A 20,231-nucleotide genomic window follows, 5' to 3' on the forward strand; every position below is an offset into this window, starting at 1 on the left:
AGCCTTGGCGAGTTGCTGCAGTGCATCTTGTAGATGGTACACACTGCAGCTGGTGGTGGAGGGAGTGAATGTTTAAGGTAGTAGATGGGGTGCCAATCAAGTGGGCTGCTTTGTCCTGGATGGTGTTGAGCTTTTTGAGTGTTGTTGGAGCTGCACTCAGCCAGGCAAGTGGAGAGTATTCCATCACACTCCTTACTTGTGCCTTGTAGATGGTAGAAAGGCTTTGGGGAGTCAGGAGGTGAGACACTCACTGCAAAATACCTAGCCTCTGACCTGCTCTTGTTGCCACAGTATTTATATGGGTGGTCTAGTTAAGTTTCTGGTCAATGGTGACCCCCATGTTAATGGTGGGGGATTCGGCGATGGTAATGCCATTGAATGTCATAGGGCGGTGGTTAGAGATGCTCATTGCCTGGCATTTCTGTGGCGCGAATATTTCCTGGAACCGATCAGCCCAAGCCTGAACGCTGTCCAGGTCTTGTTGCATGCGGGCATGGACTGCTTCATTATCTGAGGAGTTGTGAATGGCACTGAACACTGTGCAGTCATCAGCGAACATCCCCATTTCTGACCTTTATGATGGAGGGAAGGTCATTGATGAAGCAGCTGAAGATGGTTGGGCCTAGAACACTGCTCTGAGGGACCTGTAGCGATGTCCTGGGGCTGTGATGATTGACCTACAAACACCACAACCATCTTCCTTTGTGCTAGGTATGACTCCAGCCAGTGGAGAGTTTCCCCCCCGATTCCCATTGACTTCAGTTTTACTAGGGCTCCTGGTGACTACCTTGTATTTATGGCCCCTAGTTTTGGGCTCTCCCACAAGTGGAAACATCATCTTCTCTACGTCTACCCTATCGAACCCCTTCCCTATCGAACCTCTTCATAATTTTAAAGACCTCTATCAGGTCTACCTGCCACCCCCCCCCTCAACTTATCTGTTTCTCTGCCATGGTTTTCCTCATCTTTTCCCTCTTGTTGCTTCTCTTTTCAGCCTTCTCGTGCTGATTTGCTTCGCTCTTTTCTCTCTCTCTCAGCTTATTTTCCTTCAACCCGCCTCACCGACAGATTGCCAGTCATTGGTGCCAGTATAACACACTGAAAGAAAGTGAGATTATTTGAGAACATTTACATTTTTTGTAGAATCTTGCCAGCTCTTTTAGGGATTGGCAAGCGTGGTCAAAAAACCTGCAAGTGTCAGGAAATCATCGCAGTGTCTGGACATGAACATAACAATATGTTTCCACAAAAATGAGAGGATTGAGAAATCGTCCAGTCACTTAACACAGGAAAACATATTTTTTCAAACATACATAATTGCCAAAATTAAATCACTTACCAATAACATGTTATGCCACTTCCTTATTTTCTAACATCTTGTAAATATTTTTTATTCTGATGTTATAAATGATATTTTTGAAAATTCACTACCTTTTCCTCTTTTTGTTTCTTGAAAGTGGATTGCAATTTAACGTATTTCCTTAAAGGCCAAGAATTCAAAATTCTGCATAAAGTTTACTGTCATGCCCTTCATTTCAGCATGGAACTAGTCAGATTGCTTTTACACTTCCGAAACTGTTTTGTGAACTTTTACTAAGACAGCATAATCTTCACTCCGTCAAGCCCTACTTTGTACAGTGATGAGGAATAATTAGAAAAATGCTAAGATATATCAAGCAATGTAAAATAAATTCTGTTAACTGGAGGTGACCACCCTAATATTTTTTAAATAATTCATTTGGAGTAAACTGCACAGAGGATTTATAAGTGCAAAAACAAATGTGCCTTATTAATATTGTGGGCCATACGTTGTCTGCTGTAGCGGCTTGTGTGATCAGAATGTGTAATTATTGTATTATAGCCACAGTGATTGACTTGCATACTGAGAATAAGAAATCAGAGCCTATTGAGGTTACGTACCCCCCACAACCAAAATAAAAGAGCTTGGCTTCAGAAATAAATCCCAGGAATAACAGAATAGCTTCCTTTTTCCCATGTTGTAAAATAAAAATGAGCATTTCTGCTATGTTCAGCACTACCCTGCAGACTGTTTTTCTAGTTAAAATCCCTTCAATTTTCTTTTGCCTCACATCATTTCCACCATCTCTCCTTCAGTTTGCCCCTTTGCTATGCACTTTACTGAGTGGGAAACTTGACATGTTACCGGGCCTCCTTCAGTGCCTCTCTTTCTAACCAATCATGAGGGAGTGAGCAACAGCTCTACTGAATTACCCTAACTTGCACTAAGTCCCGTTCACCCATTGATACGCTTATCAATTACTTCATAAAAGGTGATGAGTCGAAGAAGAGATGACGAGTCGAAAGAAGAGATGAATAAGGCTTTTATTAGCTAAGAAGAGACCATGCTTCTTCGTGAGTGACTGAACAAGTCTGAACGAAACCCACACAGTGGTGGGTGGAGTCAGCTGAGGCATGCCTCCATACACAGCGCCACCCAGAGGTGGCAATATACAATACAGTGGTTTACCACATTCACCCCTTGTTTAATGTGAAGTCCGGCGGGGTGAAGGGTACTACAAGTTAAGTCTATCAGGAGGCCTTGTCTGACGTCCTGATCGTCGTGGTGGCGGCGGTGGTGTTGCAGCATCCGACGTCGGGTCTGGTGTCTGGGTGGTTGGCGAAGATTCCTGGGGCTTTGGCATGCCGTCTGCAGGGGTTGGGTTGGGAGGGGTGGTGGGGGATAACAGTGGTAAGGGGGATAACGGTGGTAAGGGGGATAACGGTGGTAATTCAGGGGTACCCGAGGGTGCGAGATCTCGTATGGAGACCGTGTCCTCCCGCCCGTCTGGGTATGTCACCCAGGCATACTGGGGGTTGGCGTGTAGGAGGTGCACCCGCTCGACCAGGGGGTCCGTTTTATGCGTCCTCACGTGCCTCCGCAGTAGGACGGGCCCAGGAGAAGTCAACCATGCCGGTAGCGAGGTTCCCGATGTAGACTTCCGGGGGAAAACGAACATTTTCTCATGAGGGGTCGCATTAGTGGCAGTACAAAGCAGTGACCGAATGGAGTGGAGCGCTGCAGGGAGGACCTCCTGCCAGCGGGAGGTCGGAAGGCCCTTAGATTTTAGTGCTAAGAGGACTGCCTTCCAAACCGTCGCGTTCTCCCTTTCCACCTGGCCGTTCCCCCGGGGGTTGTAACTGGTGGTCCTGCTCGTGGCGATACCTCTTGTTAGCAGGTACTGCCGAAGTTCGTCGCTCATGAACGATGAGCCCCTGTCGCTATGTATATAGCTGGGGAACCCGAACAGAGCGAAGATGTCATTCAGACACTTGATGACCGTGGTACTGGTCATGTCTGGGCAAGGGATGGCAAAGGGGAAACGGGAGTACTCATCAACTATGTTGAGGAAGTACACATTGCGGTCAGCGGAGGGGAGGGGCCCTTTAAAATCGACGCTCAGGCGTTCGAAGGGGCGGGTGGCCTTGATCAGGCTTGCTCTGTCCGGCCTATAGAAGTGCGGTTTGCACTCGGCGCAGATTTGGCAGCTCTTGGTCATGGTCCTGACCTCCTCGATGGAGTAGGGCAGGTTACGGGATTTGATAAAATGGAAAAACCTGGTGACCCCCGGGTGGCAGAGGTCATTGTGGAGGGACTGCAGCCTATCACTCTGCGCGTTGGCGCATGTACCACGTGATAGGGCATCTGGGGGCTCATTGAGTTTCCCTGGCCGATACAAGATATCATAATTGTAGGTGGAGAGTTCGATTCTCCACCTCAAGATCTTGTCGTTCTTGATTTTACCCCTCTGCTTATTATTAAACATAAAAGCTACTGAACGCTGGTCAGTGAGCAGGGTAAATCGTTTCCCGGCCAGGTAATGCCTCCAGTGACGCACCGCTTCTACAATAGCCTGGGCCTCCTTTTCGACGGAGGAGTGTCTCGTCTCGGGGCCCTGGAGGGTCCTTGAGAAAAAGGCCACGGGTCTGCCCGCCTGGTTAAGGGTCGCGGCTAGGGCGAAGTCGGAGGCATCGCTCTCCACTTGGAAGGGGATGGACTCATCCACCGCGTGCATTGCGGCCTTCGCGATATCGTTCTTGATAAGAGTGAAGGCTGCACACGCCTCTGGTGTCAGGGGGAAGGAGGTGGCTTTGATGAGGGGCCTGGCTTTGTCTGCATAGAGGGGCACCCACTGGGCGTAGTAGGAGAAAAACCCCAGGCATCTCTTCAGTGCTTTTTGGCAGTGGGGAAGGGGTAGCTCCATTAGGGGGCGCATTCTGTCGGGGTCGGGCCCGATGACTCCGTTCTCCACCACGCAGCCGAGGATGGCCAGGCGCTTGGTGTGAAACATACATTTTTCCTTATTGTACGTTAGGTTCAGCCGTTGGGCCGTACGGAGGAAATTTGCTAGATTAACGTCGTGGTCCTGCTGGTCGTGGCCGCAGATGGTGACGTTATCCAAATAGGGGAAGGTTGCCCGCAGCGCGTTCTGGTCAACCATTCGGTCCATCTCCCTTTGGAAGACCGAAACCCCGTTGGTGACGCCGAAGGGGACCCTAAGGAAGTGGTAGAGGCGGCCGTTTGCCTCGAAGGCAGTATACTGGCGGTCCTCATGGCGGATGGGCAGCTGGTGGTACGCTGACTTAAGGTCGATGGTGGAGAATACTTTGTATTGCGCAATCTGATTGACCATATCAGATATGCGAGGGAGGGGGTACGCGTCCAGCTGGGTGTACCGGTTTATGGTTTGGCTGTAGTCGATTACCATGCGGCGTTTTGCAGTGGTTTTAACGACTACAACCTGGGCTTGCCAGGGGCTAGTGCTACCTTCGATAATGCCCTCCTTCAATAGCCGCTCCACCTCAGAGCTGATAAAAGCTCTGTCCCCGGCACTGTACCGCCTGCTTTTGGTAGCGATGGGTTTACAGTCGCGGGTGAGGTTAGCGAACAGGGGAGGGGGGGGGACTTTTAATGTGGAAAGGCTGCAGACTGTGAGTGGGGGGAGGGGTCCACCGTATGCTAGTGTGACACTCTTAAGGTGGCACTGAAAATCCAACCCTAGCAGGACGGCAGCGCAAAGACGGGGCAGGACTAGCAGTTTAAATTTTTTATATTCAGTGCCCCCTACTGACAGGGTCACCACACAGTAGCCGCTGATGTCCATTGACTGGGACTTGGACGCCATAGAAATGCGATGGTGCGTTGGCAGAATCGTGAGGGAGTGGCTACGTACCGTGTCGGGGTGGACGAAACTCTCTGTGCTCCCGCTGTCGATCAGGCAACTGGTGGCGCGGCCGTTTACCGCGATATCCATCATGGAGCTGGATAGATGGTGAGGGAGGGCTTGATCCAGCGTCACGGAGGCCAGTATGTGGCTTAGTGAGTCACTATAGTCATCCGCCGAGACGGTGGTCGGTTCCGGTGACGAAATGGCGGTTGAGTGCGTTGGATACGATGGCGGCGGATGCCATGCGGCCGGGGGTACACAAAATGGCGGATAAGATGGCTGCTCCCACGGCCCGCACGCTGCGCTGCTGGCTGGCTTCCCCTTGCAGGCGTTAGCGTAATGGCCTTTCTTCCCGCAGCCCGAGCAGGTAGCTGTCTTAGCTGGGCAGTGCGCTCTGGGATGTTTTAACTGGCCACAGAAATAGCATTTTTGGGCCTGGTTACTGGGCATCGAAGCAGTTCTTACCGGAGGCTGCTGTCTCGGTTGGGTCGCTGCAGCGGTTGGTGCCGGGGGCGGCGGTCCCGTGTCCCACGGTTTCGATTGCCATGTCTCGGCGCCGTTACGGGGGTATGCCTCGAGGTTTCGGTGGGCCTCCTCTAACGAGAGCGCAAGGGCAATGGCCGTCTTCAGGTCGGGTTCCTTGCTTTCTAGCAGTCTCTGCCGGGTGTGGTCTGACTGGAGGCCCCTGACGAAGGCATCACAGGCGAGTCCCTGCGCGTGCTCCACAGCCGTTACCGCTTTACAATCGCAGTCTCTGCAGAGTGCCAGTAGCGCCCGTGCAAATGCCCCTACCGATTCTCCCGGTTGCTGCCTGCGGGATCCCAAGAGGTGTCGGGCGTAAATTGTGTTCACTGGGCGCGTATATTGCCCTTTTAGTAGCTCGAGGGCCGCCACGTACGTATTAGAGTCCCGGATTAGCATATATACTTGATGGCTCACCTGGGCGGTCAAAATTTTCAGTTTGTGATCCTCCTCTGTAACCTGTGAGATTGCGAGGAAGGATTCAAAGCCGCTCAGCCAGTGTTCAAACTTGGCTGATGCACCCACCTCTTGAGGGTCGAGGTCCAGGCGTGGTGGTCTGAGGGCTCTCAGCAATGTCTGCTGTATCCGTTGCTGTTGTTGCTCCTCAGGTGTCGCCATTTAACTTTTAGCTAATAAAATTGATACGCTTATCAATTACTTCATAAAAGGTGATGAGTCGAAGAAGAGATGACGAGTCGAAAGAAGAGATGAATAAGGCTTTTATTAGCTAAGAAGAGACCATGCTTCTTCGTGAGTGACTGAACAAGTCTGAACGAAACCCACACAGTGGTGGGTGGAGTCAGCTGAGGCATGCCTCCATACACAGCGCCACCCAGAGGTGGCAATATACAATACAGTGGTTTACCACACCCATCACCCCCTGTGCTCGCTGACCTACATTGGCCTGTGGTCCAGCAACTCCTCAATTTAAGATTCTCATCCTTGGGTTCAAATCCCTCCATGACCCCGCCCTCTCACTATCTCTGTAACCTCCTCCAGCCCCACAACCCTCCGAGATCTCTGCACTCCTCCAATTCTGGCCTCTTGCTCTTCCCCGATTTCCATCGCTCCACCATTGGCGGCCGTGCCTTCAGCTGCCTGGGTCCTAAGCTCTGGAATTCCCTCCCTATAACTCTCCGCCTCTCTGCATCTCTCTCCTTTTAAGACGCTCCTTAAAACCTTCCTCTTTGACCAAGTTTTTGCTCACTTGTCCTAATATCTCCTTATGTGGCTTGGTGTCACATTTTGTCTGATAACGCTCCTGTGAAGCGCCTTGGGACATTTTATATAAATGTAGGTTGTTGTTGTTGTCCACCCTCCAATTTTTCCTTGTCAGAACAAAATCTGTCACCTCTTATCTCTTCCCGCTGGATAGCAAGCTTGAAATTGTAAGTCTCCTTGTCAGAATCATGAAAAATAAGCCCACATCCTATCACGCAATGAAGCAGGAGGTCAACAGAGCAATCCACTGTACCAGCGTATTTAAGTGTTTTATAAAGTTAAGGGGGGAAAAATTCGGTTGCTTTGCGCCTCCCGTTAGTGCCCTAAGAGGGTGCTAATGGGGCGCAAAGCAGCTAGCGCCCGGGTGCGGCGATGTTTGCGGCACTCGCGAAATTGACCAGACATTTTGGGGCGGTGCTAAACACTACTGCCACGATCTCCTGCGCCCGCAGATCGTGACGTCAGTCGAGCATGCAACGCCCCGGTAGCGCCTTGGACCGGATATTGAGTGGCGCCCCCTGCCTTTCCACCTGTTGCTAGCAACGACAGGTTGAGGGGAACGTTTTGCAGTTGTGAAGGGACTGGGGGAGCGCTATTTAAAGGCGGCCGCTTCCTGCTTTTTGTTGTCGGCGACATTTTTGCACCACTCATTCTGAGAGAGAGAGAGAGAGAGAGACTTCTGGAGTTTTGGGTACTGAGCAGCACTTTGCAGGTTCATTTTGATTTGACCTTGCATCGATTTAGAAGAGACTATGGAAGCTGCACTATGAGCTCTTTCCCTGGGTCTCTCCATTCTTTCCAGCAGATTTGATGTACAGGTCTCTCCAGGCCGAGATTCAAGGCTGCAATGAGCAGGGTGTGGATGGAGAGCAAGATCGACCCTCCCCTTTAAGAACTGACCGGCACCAGTGTGTCTGTGGTCCATTGCTGACTGACATCACATGAGTTTCGCCAGCGCTCTTGAGGTAGCGCCTCGCTCCTCGGCGTTCGTGCCTTGAGAGGTGTGTAGCGCCTGATTTAGCTCTCCAATCACCTCCAGGGGCGAGAGAAGCCAAGTTTGCAGTCGGAGGCAATAATTAGTGCCAGGTGCTAAATTTTTTACCCGGCTGACAATTGCGCCCCAAACGGTGCAATATTGAATTTCTCCCCCAAGAAGTTTTAAAATGAGGATTTTGTCAGTCTAGTTCTACATGAATGGAAAGCATCTTTTGATATGCACACAGCGATGTTCACTTGTTTATTTAAAAATTAATACTTGGATTGTGTCATCTCCCTTGGCACGGCTTGCAATAATTAAGCAAAAATATTTTTGTTCGGTCAGTTATGTAATTAGAGTAAGTGGGATTGTGGGCCAACTTTTAGAATAATAGTGTTGAATTAGTTCTTAAAAACTGTGATCTTGCAACCGCTCGTGATTTGCATGCTGGGGTAGTTTTGTCTTCTGGGCCTCCCTGGCATTGCCCACCAGAAATTGGGGCAGTTTTGTCATTTGCGTATTTGTCTAAAATATATTTTTGAGGTGGAGGGGGGTGGGTGGTTAGAAATTGGCCCTTGTTGTACTGGTGGAAAACCGGGGGGTAAAAATGAACCAATTTCTGGTGGGCAGTGGCAGGGAGGCCAGAAAGGCATCCAACCCCATATTGGGTAGCGCGATTTTTCAGGTGTCCCTGATGACCGCCTAAGACAGGCGTTAGGCTCCCTCATTTGCCTATTTGAGGGGCCTCATGCCTGTTTTTAGAACCCCTCCGCTAAATTGGCATGCGTTGAGCCCGAATGATTGAAATGAGCCTCTTGGTTGGGGGCAGAGCTGTCTGAGGATAGTTGTAGACTTACATAGAAACATAGAAGATAGGAGCAGGAGTAGGCAATTCGGTCCCTCGAGCCTGCTCCGCCATTCAATGCGATCATGGCTGATCATCCAAATTCAGTACCCTGTCCCTGCTTTCTCCCCATATCCCTTTAGCCTTAAGAAATATATCCAACTCCTTCTTGAATATATTTAATGAATTGGCCTCTACTGCCTTCTGTGGAAGAGAATTCCACAGGTTCACCACTCTCTGGGTGAAGAAATTCCTCCTCATCTCTGTCCTAAATGGCTTACCCCTTATCCTTAGACTGTGACCCCTGGTTCTGGACTCCCCAACCATCGGGAACATCCTTCCTGCATCTAGTCTGTCTAGTCCTGTTAGAATTTTATAAGTTTCAATGAGATTCCCTCTCATTCTTCTAAACTCCAGCGAGTACAAGCTCAATCGACCCAATCTCTCCTCATACGTCATTCCTGCCATCCCAGGTATCAGCCTGGTGAAACTTCGCTGCACTCCTTCCATGGCAAGAACATCCTTCCTCAGATAAGGCAACCAAAACTGCACACAAAATGCAAGATGTGGTCTCACCAAGGCCCTGTACAACTGCAGCAAGACATCCTTGTTCCTGTACTCAAACCCTCTCGCTACGAAGGCCAACATACCATTTGCCTTCTTAACCGCCTGCTGCACCTGCATGCTTACCTTCAGCGACTGGTGCACAAGGACACCCAGGTCTTGTTGCACTTCCCCTTCTCCCAATCTATTGCCATTCAGATAATCTGCCGCCTTGTTTTTGACACCAAAGTGGATAACCTCGCATTTATCCACGTTATATTGCATCTGCCATGCTTCTGCCCAATCACCCAACCTGTCCAAATCATACTGGAGTTTTTCGGCGTCCTCCTCACAGCACACATGCCCACTCAGCTTTGTGTCGTTCTTCAGGATGACATGGACAGGATGGTGAAATGCGCAGAAGCATGGCAGATGGCATTCAATGCGGAGAAGTGTGAAGCGATGCACTTTGGGAGGACTAATATAGAAAGACAGCATACTATAAATAGCACGATTTTGAAACGTGCAGACGAGCAGAGAGACCTTGGTGTCCATATGCACAAATCCTTAAAAGGTGGCAGGGCAAGTTGATAAGGTGGTTAAAAAAGCATATGGGTTACTTGGATTTATAAATAGAGACATAGAATATAAAAGCAAAGAGATGATGCTCGAACTTTAGAAATTGCTGGTTAGGCCTCAGCTGGAGTATTGTGATCAATTCTGAGCACCACACTTCAGGAAAGATGCAAAGGCCTTTGAAATGGTACAGAGGAGATTTACCAGGACGTTGCCAGGGATGAGGGACTTCAGTTATGAGGAGAGGTTGGAAAAGTTAGGACTGTTCTCCTTGAAACAGAGACGGTTAAAGGTGACCTAAATAGGTTTTCAAGATGATGAGGGGTTTTGATAGAGTAAATAGAGAAAGGCTGTTCCCTCTGGCCAGTGGGTCAATAACCAGAGGGCATAGATATAAAATCATTGGCAAAAGATCTAGAGGGGCGATGAGGAGAATTTTTTTCACTCGAGAGTTGTCGGGATCTGGAACGCTCTCCCTGAAAAGGGGGTGGAAGCGGATTCCAGAAATAATTTTAAAAGGGAGTTGTCTGGTACTGCAGGATGAGGAACTTGCAGGGTTACGGACAAAAAGCGAGGATGTGGGACTAAACACAACTGCTCTTTCAAAGAGCCAGCACAGGCACGACTGACAGAATGGCCTCCTTCTGTGCTGTAAGATTCTATGATTCCATGAAAATGGGCCCTAACCAATTTCTACCCCGTTTTTTAACGCATTTAATTATTTTGTATTGGAAGATTAAAATAAGCATTCTGTAGGCAAAATATATTGATTGTGAGAGATAATGCAAGCAGACTGGCAGTGATGTGAAATTGAGTGTCACCTCAAACTGAACTTCAAATGATAAAATATCATCGGTTGTAGCTAATGAAACTGTCGAACAATTTAGGCTGTGAGGACATGGGTTTGATTTCTCTCAGGATGCATATTCAACTCATCAAGGCCCTTGCAGTCAACCAGAAAGTAATAGTGGAATTACTATGAAAGGAAAAAAGAACTTGCATTTCTATCGTGCCTTTCACAACCTCAGGACGTCCCAAAGCACAGCCAATGAAGTACTTTTTGAAATGTAGCTGCTGCTGAAACGCTGCAGCCAATTTGCGCACAGCAAGCTCCCACAAACAGTAATGAGATAATGATCAGATAATCTGTTTGTTTAGTGATGTTTATTGAGTGATAAATATTGGCCCAGGACACCGGGGAGAACTCCTCTGCCCTTACATTGAAAAAGTGGCCATGGGATCTTTTATGTCCACCTGAAAGGGCAGAACAGGCCTCATTTTAACATCACATCCAAAAGACAGCACCTCTGACAGTGCAGCACTCCCTCAGTCCCGCACTGGGAGTGGCGGCCTGGATTTTGTGTTGAAGCCTCTGGAGTGGGACTTGAACCCACAACCATTCTGACTCAAAGGCGAGAGTGCTACCTAACTGAGCCACGGCTGAAGGGAGGGTTAATTGGCTGTTTTCCCCAACCTCACCTCCCCGCTATCATTTCAATATGGTGGGACGGTCAAGGAGAGACAGAAGAGGATGCATGGGGTGGTGGAGGGTGCGAGGAATGGGAGGAAATATCTAAGGAATGATTTAGTGGTAGGGGTTCAATGGTGGACCTCACCCTGTCCCGTCTTTCCTGCTGCATCGCTCCAGTACCGCTCAAAAAACAGTCGAACAGAGGAAAATCCAGACTCTAATATTTAATTGTAATGAGACCCTGTTGAATAACATGAAATGCTATTTTAAGCTGCGTGTGGCTCCAATGTTCATTTTGAAAGAGATCAGTGAACATGAAGTTTCTTTATATTTTACATTGTGTTCTATTCAATTTCTAATAGCCATAAATATAAGATAGTCACTAATAAATCCAATAGGGAATTCAGGAGAAATTTATTTACCCAGAGAGTGGTTAGAATGTGGAACTCACTATCACAGGGAGTGGTATGAGGTGAATAGTATAGATGCATTTAAGGGGAAGCTGGATAAGCACATGAGGGAGAAAGGAATAGAGGGATATGCTGATAGGGTGAGATGAGGAGGGGGTAGGAGGAGCCCAGTGTGGACCATAAACACCAACATAAACCTGTTGGGCTGAATGGCCTGTTTCTGTGCTGTAATTACTTTGTAATAAAGAATAGCATGAGCATTTCTGCCATGATTTTATTAACAAAAGATATCTGAATGTAAAGAGATACGTGTATATTTGTAACTCGGCACCTCCACATAGCATTCAATTAAAAGTATTTAAAAATTAATCCATATAAAAATGTTTGGAGCTGTGGAATTTTTAAGAACTGCAATAAACCTTTCAGCATTTAACTCGTCTAGTTTATGTTTTTAAAAACCTGTAAGGCACCACACAAATAATTAAAATGTTTATTATGAAGAGGTTCGAACTACATAAAGTTTGCCTGTCAAAAATTGTGTTCCAAATGTAACCTGTTTGAAGTTATATTTTTGTAACAGGAACTGACAGCAGAATTTTCATGGTAATGTAACAGAGCCATGAATGTACACTGTTTACCAACAGTTCTTAGCTCTTTGATTAGCAAGAATCAGGGACAAAGAGCTGAGGTTGGCATTGTATCAGTACAAATCACATGGGCCCAGAACTTGGTGTCGGGGGCTTGCCGCGCGTGCAAGCCCCCGATCTGCACTCTCCCTGCGCGCTGACATCTGAAGCCCGGGCCTGCTTGCATTTCCTGTCACAGGCCCTGTTCAGATGTCGGCGCGATGTGCTTACCTGATCCAGCGGCGTACTTTGTGCAATGTGCTGGCTGGGATCAGGTGAGCACTGTACAACCAATCAGGGGAGGGGAAGGTTCATTCATGAGTTTGAGAGTAAGAACTGTCAAACTCATGAAAACTACGGGGGCCCAAAACACTATTTAAACTTTAAATAAAAATTTTAAAAACATCCCAATCATTAAATTAAGTATAAATAAGTTAAAAAAAATAATTTAAACAATTTTTTTTTTTTTTTTTTGAAAAAAATAAATTTTAATAAAAAGGGTCTAAAACTAAACTTACCTTATTGTAGATTCTTTAAAATAATAAACCTGTGGGGAAAAAAAAAAATTCTAAATTACACTAAAACACCACTTACCTGTAAAAATAAATACGTGTGCTTTTTACAAGCGTAAAGACCGGAGGCCTTTACACATGCGCAAATCCCCCAAAACAGAGGAAATCCAAGACGCACACGCTGCCCCCTACAGCGCACGCGCTAGCCTCTTCAACTCTTGGGTTAAAGGAGAGGAAATGCCGGTTTTCAGCGCATGCGCTGTGCATGCTGAAAACCGGCATTTCCTCCGGCCAGACACGTGAGTACCCCTTCCGTACTCACGCGTTTGGGGAGGAATTACTGCCCCATTGTTGTCACAGTGTCAGCTGTGGGTCAGTGGGTAACACTCTCACCTCTGAGTCACAGCGTTGAGGGTTCAAGTCCCAATCCAAAGACTTGAGCAAAAATCTGGGCTGATAATCCCAGTGCAGTACTGAGAGAGAGCTGTGCTGTCTTTTGTATGGGTTGTTAAACCGAGGCCCTGTTTGCCCCCTCAGCTGGATGGAAAAGATCCCATGGCACTATTTTGAAGAAGAGCAGGGGCTTTTTCCCCCAGAGTCCTGGCCAACATTTATCCCTCAATCAACATCACTAAAACAGATTATCTGGTCATTTCTCTCTCTTTTTCCTTCCGCACTCTGCCTTTCAGTACAGCCAATTTGATAAGAAGTTTTCTTCAATGCACAATATAAGTCTAATATTTGTTTTTGTGATGTAGAAGCATATAATGAAAAGAGGAGCTATTTGTGGGAGCTTGCTGTGTGTAAATTGGCTGTCGCATTTCCCTACATCACAACAGTGACTACACTTCAAAAGTACTACATTGGCTGTAAAGCGCTTTGGGATGTACTGAGGTCGTGAAAGGCACTTTATAAATGCAAGGCTTTCTTTCGTTTTCTCTCTTTTTTCTCTCTCTCGCTCTTTTTTTTCTCTCTCTCGCTCTTTTTCTTTTTTTTTCTTTCTCTCTCCCTCTTTCTCTTTCTTTCTCTTTCATTTTCTTCCTCTTTTTCTCTATCTTTCTCTTTCTTCTATTAAAAAAGCATAAGTATCTTAAACAGACCTTACTGAATAACATTTTGGGATGTAAACCTCTGTAGTCGAGATCCTTTATGCTGGAAAAATAAATGATGGGAGGCCACTGCAGTTTTCAATTAGCAAAGTATGTTGTGTTTTTGTGGAACAGTAAGTGTTTTTGTGTAGCGAAGCACATCTGAGATGATATGCAGCAGCTGTTATTGCAAGTTATCAACTTTAACTTTCTCTTTTTTTTCTCTCATCACTTGTCCCTCACAAACAGCTCACTGTGCAGAGAAATGTGTCCATGGAAGATGCGTTGCTCCCAACACCTGTCAGTGTGAACCAGGCTGGGGAGGCCCAAACTGTTCCAGTGGTAAGACCTCACCTGCTCTTGTCCATCTTGTCTTTTTTCCTTCCGCACTCTGCCTTTCAGTACAGCCAATTTGATAAGAAGTTTTCTTCCATGCACAATATAAGTCTAATATTTGTTTTTGCGATGTAGAAGCATATAATGAAAAGAGGAGCTTGTAATTAACAGGCTTGCTGGAACAATAGCGGCGTGTTAACAACGCACGCTGTTATTAATTCATAAATCGGCTAGCAAGTTCAAGGGATGAAGAGATACGCCGTGAGTTGCGAATCTCCAGAGCTTGCTGGTCAATTTATGCTGCTCTGCCGATTGCTTCGCACAAACGGTATCTCGTTCTTAGCTTTCCCGTTACTGTTGAAAGCTTGCTGGATTTGCACATTAATTGCCCATTAAACTCACCAAAGAAAGTCAACTCTGGTAATTAACAGCATAAGTACCCTTTTAACAATGTGATAATTGTTAATGCAATGCCAATCAACCTCTCTGGCTCAGAAAGGGAACAATTTAAACTGTGGAGTTTTATTCCTTCAGGTGGTAAATTGCTCTTGGAGATTTCCTTCCTGTCTCTTTTTTTTCTCTCTCTCTTAATCCAATCTTTCTTTCCCTCTCTTTATTTCTCTTCCTGTACCTGATTTGACTCTAATTCACCCTATTTCCTTCTCCGTCGTTCCTCCATTTCGTTCTCAATCCTTAAATCTCATTGGTTAAGGAGATAGACTGTTGGTCCCATTGTTCACCGAGGTCCCAGATGCCCCGTTGCCCTTGCCACACCGTTATCAGCTCGCACTCCCAGCAAGTTACAGGGCAAAAAAAAATTGCGCTAAATGGTGCGGGAACAAGTCTGAATAACTGGGCACGCCGTGAGATGCCCCACAGCAGCAAGATCTGGGCCAATGTATAATATAGCTGTATGTGGCAATGTGCCATCAACGTGTTAGCATTTACAGGGTATTAACAGTGGAAAAGTCATTAGCCTTTCTCTTCCAATTTTCATATGCCATAATATTGTAGCCAGGATAAATGAAAGGACCATTGTTTTTTCCTTATAACTGCATGACTCTGAGGCTTAGAGTAAACTTTGAATATTTATATAACAATACAGCTACTTGGACTGGGGATAGTTTTGCATGGTTTTCAGCTTTAAAGAAAGATGTAATGAATCTTGCTTTGATGCTTCTGGATGGGATTTCAGATATATCGAGCATTTTATTTCTGACCTGAATCAAAACATCTGTCTCTTTATACAACTGAAATCCAGTTGTTTCTAGACACTCGCATGTTTATATAGCTGGCACAGTAGGTATTCCACTCCTAGGTGAGGTCTTTCATCACATGGACTTGCAATGACTTCTGATTTTTAGCATAGTGTCATGCAATGTAGACGGAAGCATGAAATTACAAAGATGTTGAAAGATTAAGTGAGTGGGTAAAACTGTGGCAAATGGATTTCAACGCAGGTAAGTGTGAGGTCATTCATTTTGGACCAAAAAGGGATAGATCCGAGTATTTTTTTTAAATGGTGAAAAGCTAGGATCAGGGGAGATCCAAAGAGATTTCGGGGTCCATGTACACAGTTCACTAAAATGTAGTGGTCAGGTACAAAACATAATCAAAAAGGCTAACTGATTTAGACTTTATATCTAGAGGGCTAGAATATAAAGGGGAGGAAGTTTTGCTACACAAAACCCTGGTTTTACATTCAGCCTCGCTTCCTGGCCATGAAAAATCTTCAGGATTCATTCATTAGACACGCACACTGCATGACCTGAGCATCGTAGCTGTGCCTTCATCAGCAGAGCATCTACGCTTGGCATGTTTTAAGAACTTTGGCGTCAGGGATCTTGTTTTGACCAACAACAACGTGCGTTTATATAGCGCTTTTAACATAGTCAAATGTCCCAAGGCCCTTCACGGGAGCGTTATCAAACAAAATTTGACACCGAGCCACATGAGATATTGGAACAGGTGACTAAAAGCTTGGTCAAAGAGGTAGATTTTAAGGAGCATCTTAAAGGAGGAGAGAGAGGCAGAGAGGTTTAGGGAGGGAATTCCAAAGCTTAGGCCTAGGCAGCTGAAAGCACGGCCGCCAGTGGTAGGACAATGGAAATCGGGGATATGCAAGAGGCCAGAATTGGAGGAGCGCAGAGATCTCAGAGGGTGGTAGGCCTGGAGGAGGTTACAGAGATAGAGAGGGGTGAGGCAATGGAGGGATTTGAAAACAAGGATGAGAATTTTAAAATCATTAGTCTGCTCAGTCGGGGTCGGCCTCTGGGGCCCCTGATATTGCACCGGCTCGGAGCTGAAGAACATCAGTGGGTTGGCCTTTCGGGAGCTACAGCCCACTGGCAGAGTAGCAGTGAGGCCCCCGCCCTCAAAATGGACCCTCCCACCAGCACCATTGGACCCCTGGACCACGCTACCTGATAGTTTAAAAATGACCCCAGTCTTTCTTCAAACATCTTCAGATTATGCTAATATCAATATCCTCCTGGCCCCATAAAAATAATCTTAAAATTTAACCTTTTGGCCCTCTTGACCACCGTCTACTTGATGTTGATGAACCTGCTGATAGCTCAGTGTAGGGGAGTTAAAACTGGGAGCTAATCTGGTTCATGCTTGTTTCCTGCATTACAACAGTGACTACACTTCAAAAAAGTTCTTGATTGACTGTAAAGCGATTTGGGATGTCCTGAGGTTGTGAAAGGCGCTATATAAACGCACTGTAGGAACAGAGGTTCCTAACGAAAAGACTGAGTTCGACTCAGGCAATCAAAATAACGAACTTTAATGGAACAAAACAGGTTTAAACTGGAAACTGCTGGAATACATCGAATACAGGTCTGCTCTCTTTAAAGGCTCCACGAGGACTGCTCCTCTGGTCTCAAAGCTGACGTCATGACGTCATCACGTTCTTCCCGCCTTTGGGGGATCATGTGACTAACGACATGACGTCATTACGTTGAAACCGCGCTGTAAAGGTAACTAGACATAGTACAGTTAAACAGTGTAATTAAAGGTACAGACACAGGCAGTAACTACATTGCTGTTAAAGGAATTATGTACAACCGCTCAGAGTCCTTTGGTGGCTCCGCCACAGCACGTTCTTAATATTACAGCAAAGTTTAATTTTTATTAATGAAAGAAAGACTTGCCTATCATGACCTCGGGAAGTCCCAAAGCACTTTACAGTCAAATGAAGTACTTTTTTGAAGTGTCATGGGATCTTGTAATGTTGGAAATGCAGTAGACAATTTGCGCACAGCAAGATCCCAAAAACAGCAATAAAATAATGACCAATTTTAGTGATGTTGGTTGAGGGATAAATACTGGCTAGAACATCAGGGTGAACTCCCCTGCTCCTCTTCTAAATATTGCCCATGGGATCTTTTATATCCATCTGAAAGAGCAGATGGGACCTCGATTTAAAGTCTGACCTGAAAGACAGTGGCCCCGATTTTCTGCCAGCCGTCGGGCGGCTTTTCAGGCGGGCGGGGGCCAAAAATCGCTGAAATAGGGGGTCATGACCCCCCCCCCCCCCCCCGGCCTGATTCCCCGCCTGTTGAGTCTGTGTTTCCAAATGTAGTTATGCTGAATAACTGGACACAGACTACAGAAATAATTAAACAGGTCTTTAGTAATTGAGGGTCAGGGCTGAACTGGAATACACTTTGCTCCACAGGGTTTATATACCGGTGTGGTCACCACCGGTACTACAATGTACAGGAGCCATCAAAAAGTAGTCCATCACCTTAAGGTATCCTCTTAAGGTGGTACAGGTTACATACACTACAATTCCTCCCCTTTTAGCTTAACAGTGTACACCCCAATTTAAACATTACATGGATAACATATATACAACTTCCACACAAAACTGTTCAAAGATTCAGTCTCTGAGGAGGCCTCCTGATCCGGGCCGGATAACGCCTTTCAGGGGTCTCTGGTTCTCGTTGCTGGGGTGACTCATCCATTTGATCTCCTATGGATTGAACATCATCATGTACGTTCGAGTCTGAGGTAGATGCTACAGGCTCAATAACTTCTTCAACTGGTGTCTCTGCCGTAGACATGGGGTCGACCCTTGTTCTCGATTCCACAAGTTGGTCAGCATGACGTCGTATTACGTTCTCTCCAACGTCTACCGTGTACATCAAGGGTCCTTGTCGGGCACGAATTGTTCCGGATTGCCATTTATCATTCCTATAGTCCCTGGCCAACACTGGTTGTCCTATTTCGAAACTCCGAGTGGCCTTGTTATTTACGTGCTGGAATTGCTTGTTTTCGACTTCCCTACGCACATTGGGTTTTAACAAATCCAACCGGGACCGCAACCTCCTGTTATAGAACATTATGGCAGGGCTTTGATTTGTCACTGCATGCGTGGCGTTTCGATATGCCATCAGGAAATTGTCCACCTTGTGTTGTAGTGGAATATGGTCTTCGCTCATGGCCTTTATCGCCTTTTTGAACGTTTGTACAAATCTCTCGGCCAACCCATTTGTAGCCGGATGATATGGGGCAGATGTATAGTGTTTCACCCCATTCTTTTTCATGAATTTCTGGAATTCTTCTGACACGAACTGTGGTCCGTTGTCTGAACATATTTGTTCTGGCAACCCATTCCTTGCAAATATGGTTCTTAGAACTGCGATCGTCTTTTCAGAGGTAGTGGTCGACATCTTAATCACTTCTGGCCATTTAGAATGTGCGTCTACTGCTATCAAAAACATGGAATCCATGAATGGACCTGCAAAGTCGATATGCACACGTTGCCATGGGGTTGAAGGCCATTCCCACGGATGCAGCGGTGCAATTGGAGGTGCGTTTTGAACTTTTTGGCACCCTGAGCAGCTTTTAGTCAGATCCTCTATTTGTTTGTCGATACCTGGCCACCACACATAAGCCCTAGCAAGGCTTTTCATCTTGACTCCCCCCAGATGACCTTCATGCAATTCCTTCAGAACTCTCTCCCGTAATTTAGGAGGAATAATCACCCTTGTTCCATACATCAATGTTCCTTGACAGACGGACAGCTGTTCTCGTCTGGCTGAGAATGCTGGTAACAGTGGGTCGCCATGTGCTGGCCATCCCTTCACTGTCAAATCGTAGACCCGAGACAGTGTCGGGTCGTTTCGGGTCTCTCTCTCAATACCCGCATTGGTGACTGGTAAGCATTCGATGATGGTCGAGTGAAATATCTCAACAGGGTCAACTGCCGGTGCCTCTTCCGCTGTAGGTAGTGGCAGGCGCAACAGCCCATCAGCATTACCATGTTGCTTTGTACCTTTGAATTCGATATCATATTGATGTGCCCCTAGGAAAAGGGACCATCTCTGAAGCCTCTGCGCCGTCATAACCGGAACACCCTTCTTAGGGTTAAAAATGGAAACCAACGGCTGGTGATCTGTCAGCAGCATAAACTTTTGGCCTTGCAGGTAATGGTTAAATTTCTTAACTCCCCACACGAGGCTGAGAGCCTCCCTATCTATCTGAGCATAATTGCGCTCTGCGGAGGTCAATGATCTGGATGCGAACGCGACTGGCCTTTCCAAGCCATTTGGAAACTTATGTGAGAGCACTGCCCCGATACCATATGGAGAAGCATCACAAGCTAAGCGAATAGGCAGCGTTGGGTTAAAGTGAGCCAACACTTCCTTAGAGGTGATCAGTGCCTTGCTTTTTTGAAAAGCCCGCTTACAATCATCGCTCCACTTCCATGGTATTCCCATTTGCAAAAGAGTGTTCAGCGGGTGTAACACCGTGGATAAATTTGGAAGAAACTTGTGGTAATAGTTAACCAACCCAAGGAACGACCTCAACTGGGATACATTTTCCGGAGCGGGAGCTTTCACAACAGCTTCGATCTTGTCAGGTGACTTATGGAGCCCCTCCTGGTCAATGACGTGGCCGCAGTACGAGA

At 46.7% G+C, this 20,231-nt stretch overlaps 1 protein-coding gene across 3 annotated transcripts in view; it reads left to right on the forward strand.

The window, feature by feature from the left end:
- Positions 1-20,231, forward strand: part of megf10 (multiple EGF-like-domains 10) — a 267,435-nt gene that overhangs the window by 75,858 nt on the left and 171,346 nt on the right. For all 3 annotated transcript variants that reach the window (XR_015078906.1, XM_085992076.1, XM_085992069.1), the window contains exon 5: positions 14,225-14,317. Coding sequence is in view for 2 of the 3 variants with exons in the window: in XM_085992076.1 (XP_085848202.1) it covers positions 14,225-14,317 (93 nt within the window). In the remaining variant the exon portion in view is untranslated. The remainder of the gene's footprint in view (positions 1-14,224; positions 14,318-20,231) is intronic.

Source organism: Somniosus microcephalus, chromosome 1 (genome assembly GCF_052327205.1).
Source record: "Somniosus microcephalus isolate GS21.2 chromosome 1, FLI_Smic_1.0, whole genome shotgun sequence".
In the NCBI taxonomy this organism is placed as follows: domain Eukaryota; kingdom Metazoa; phylum Chordata; class Chondrichthyes; order Squaliformes; family Somniosidae; genus Somniosus; species Somniosus microcephalus.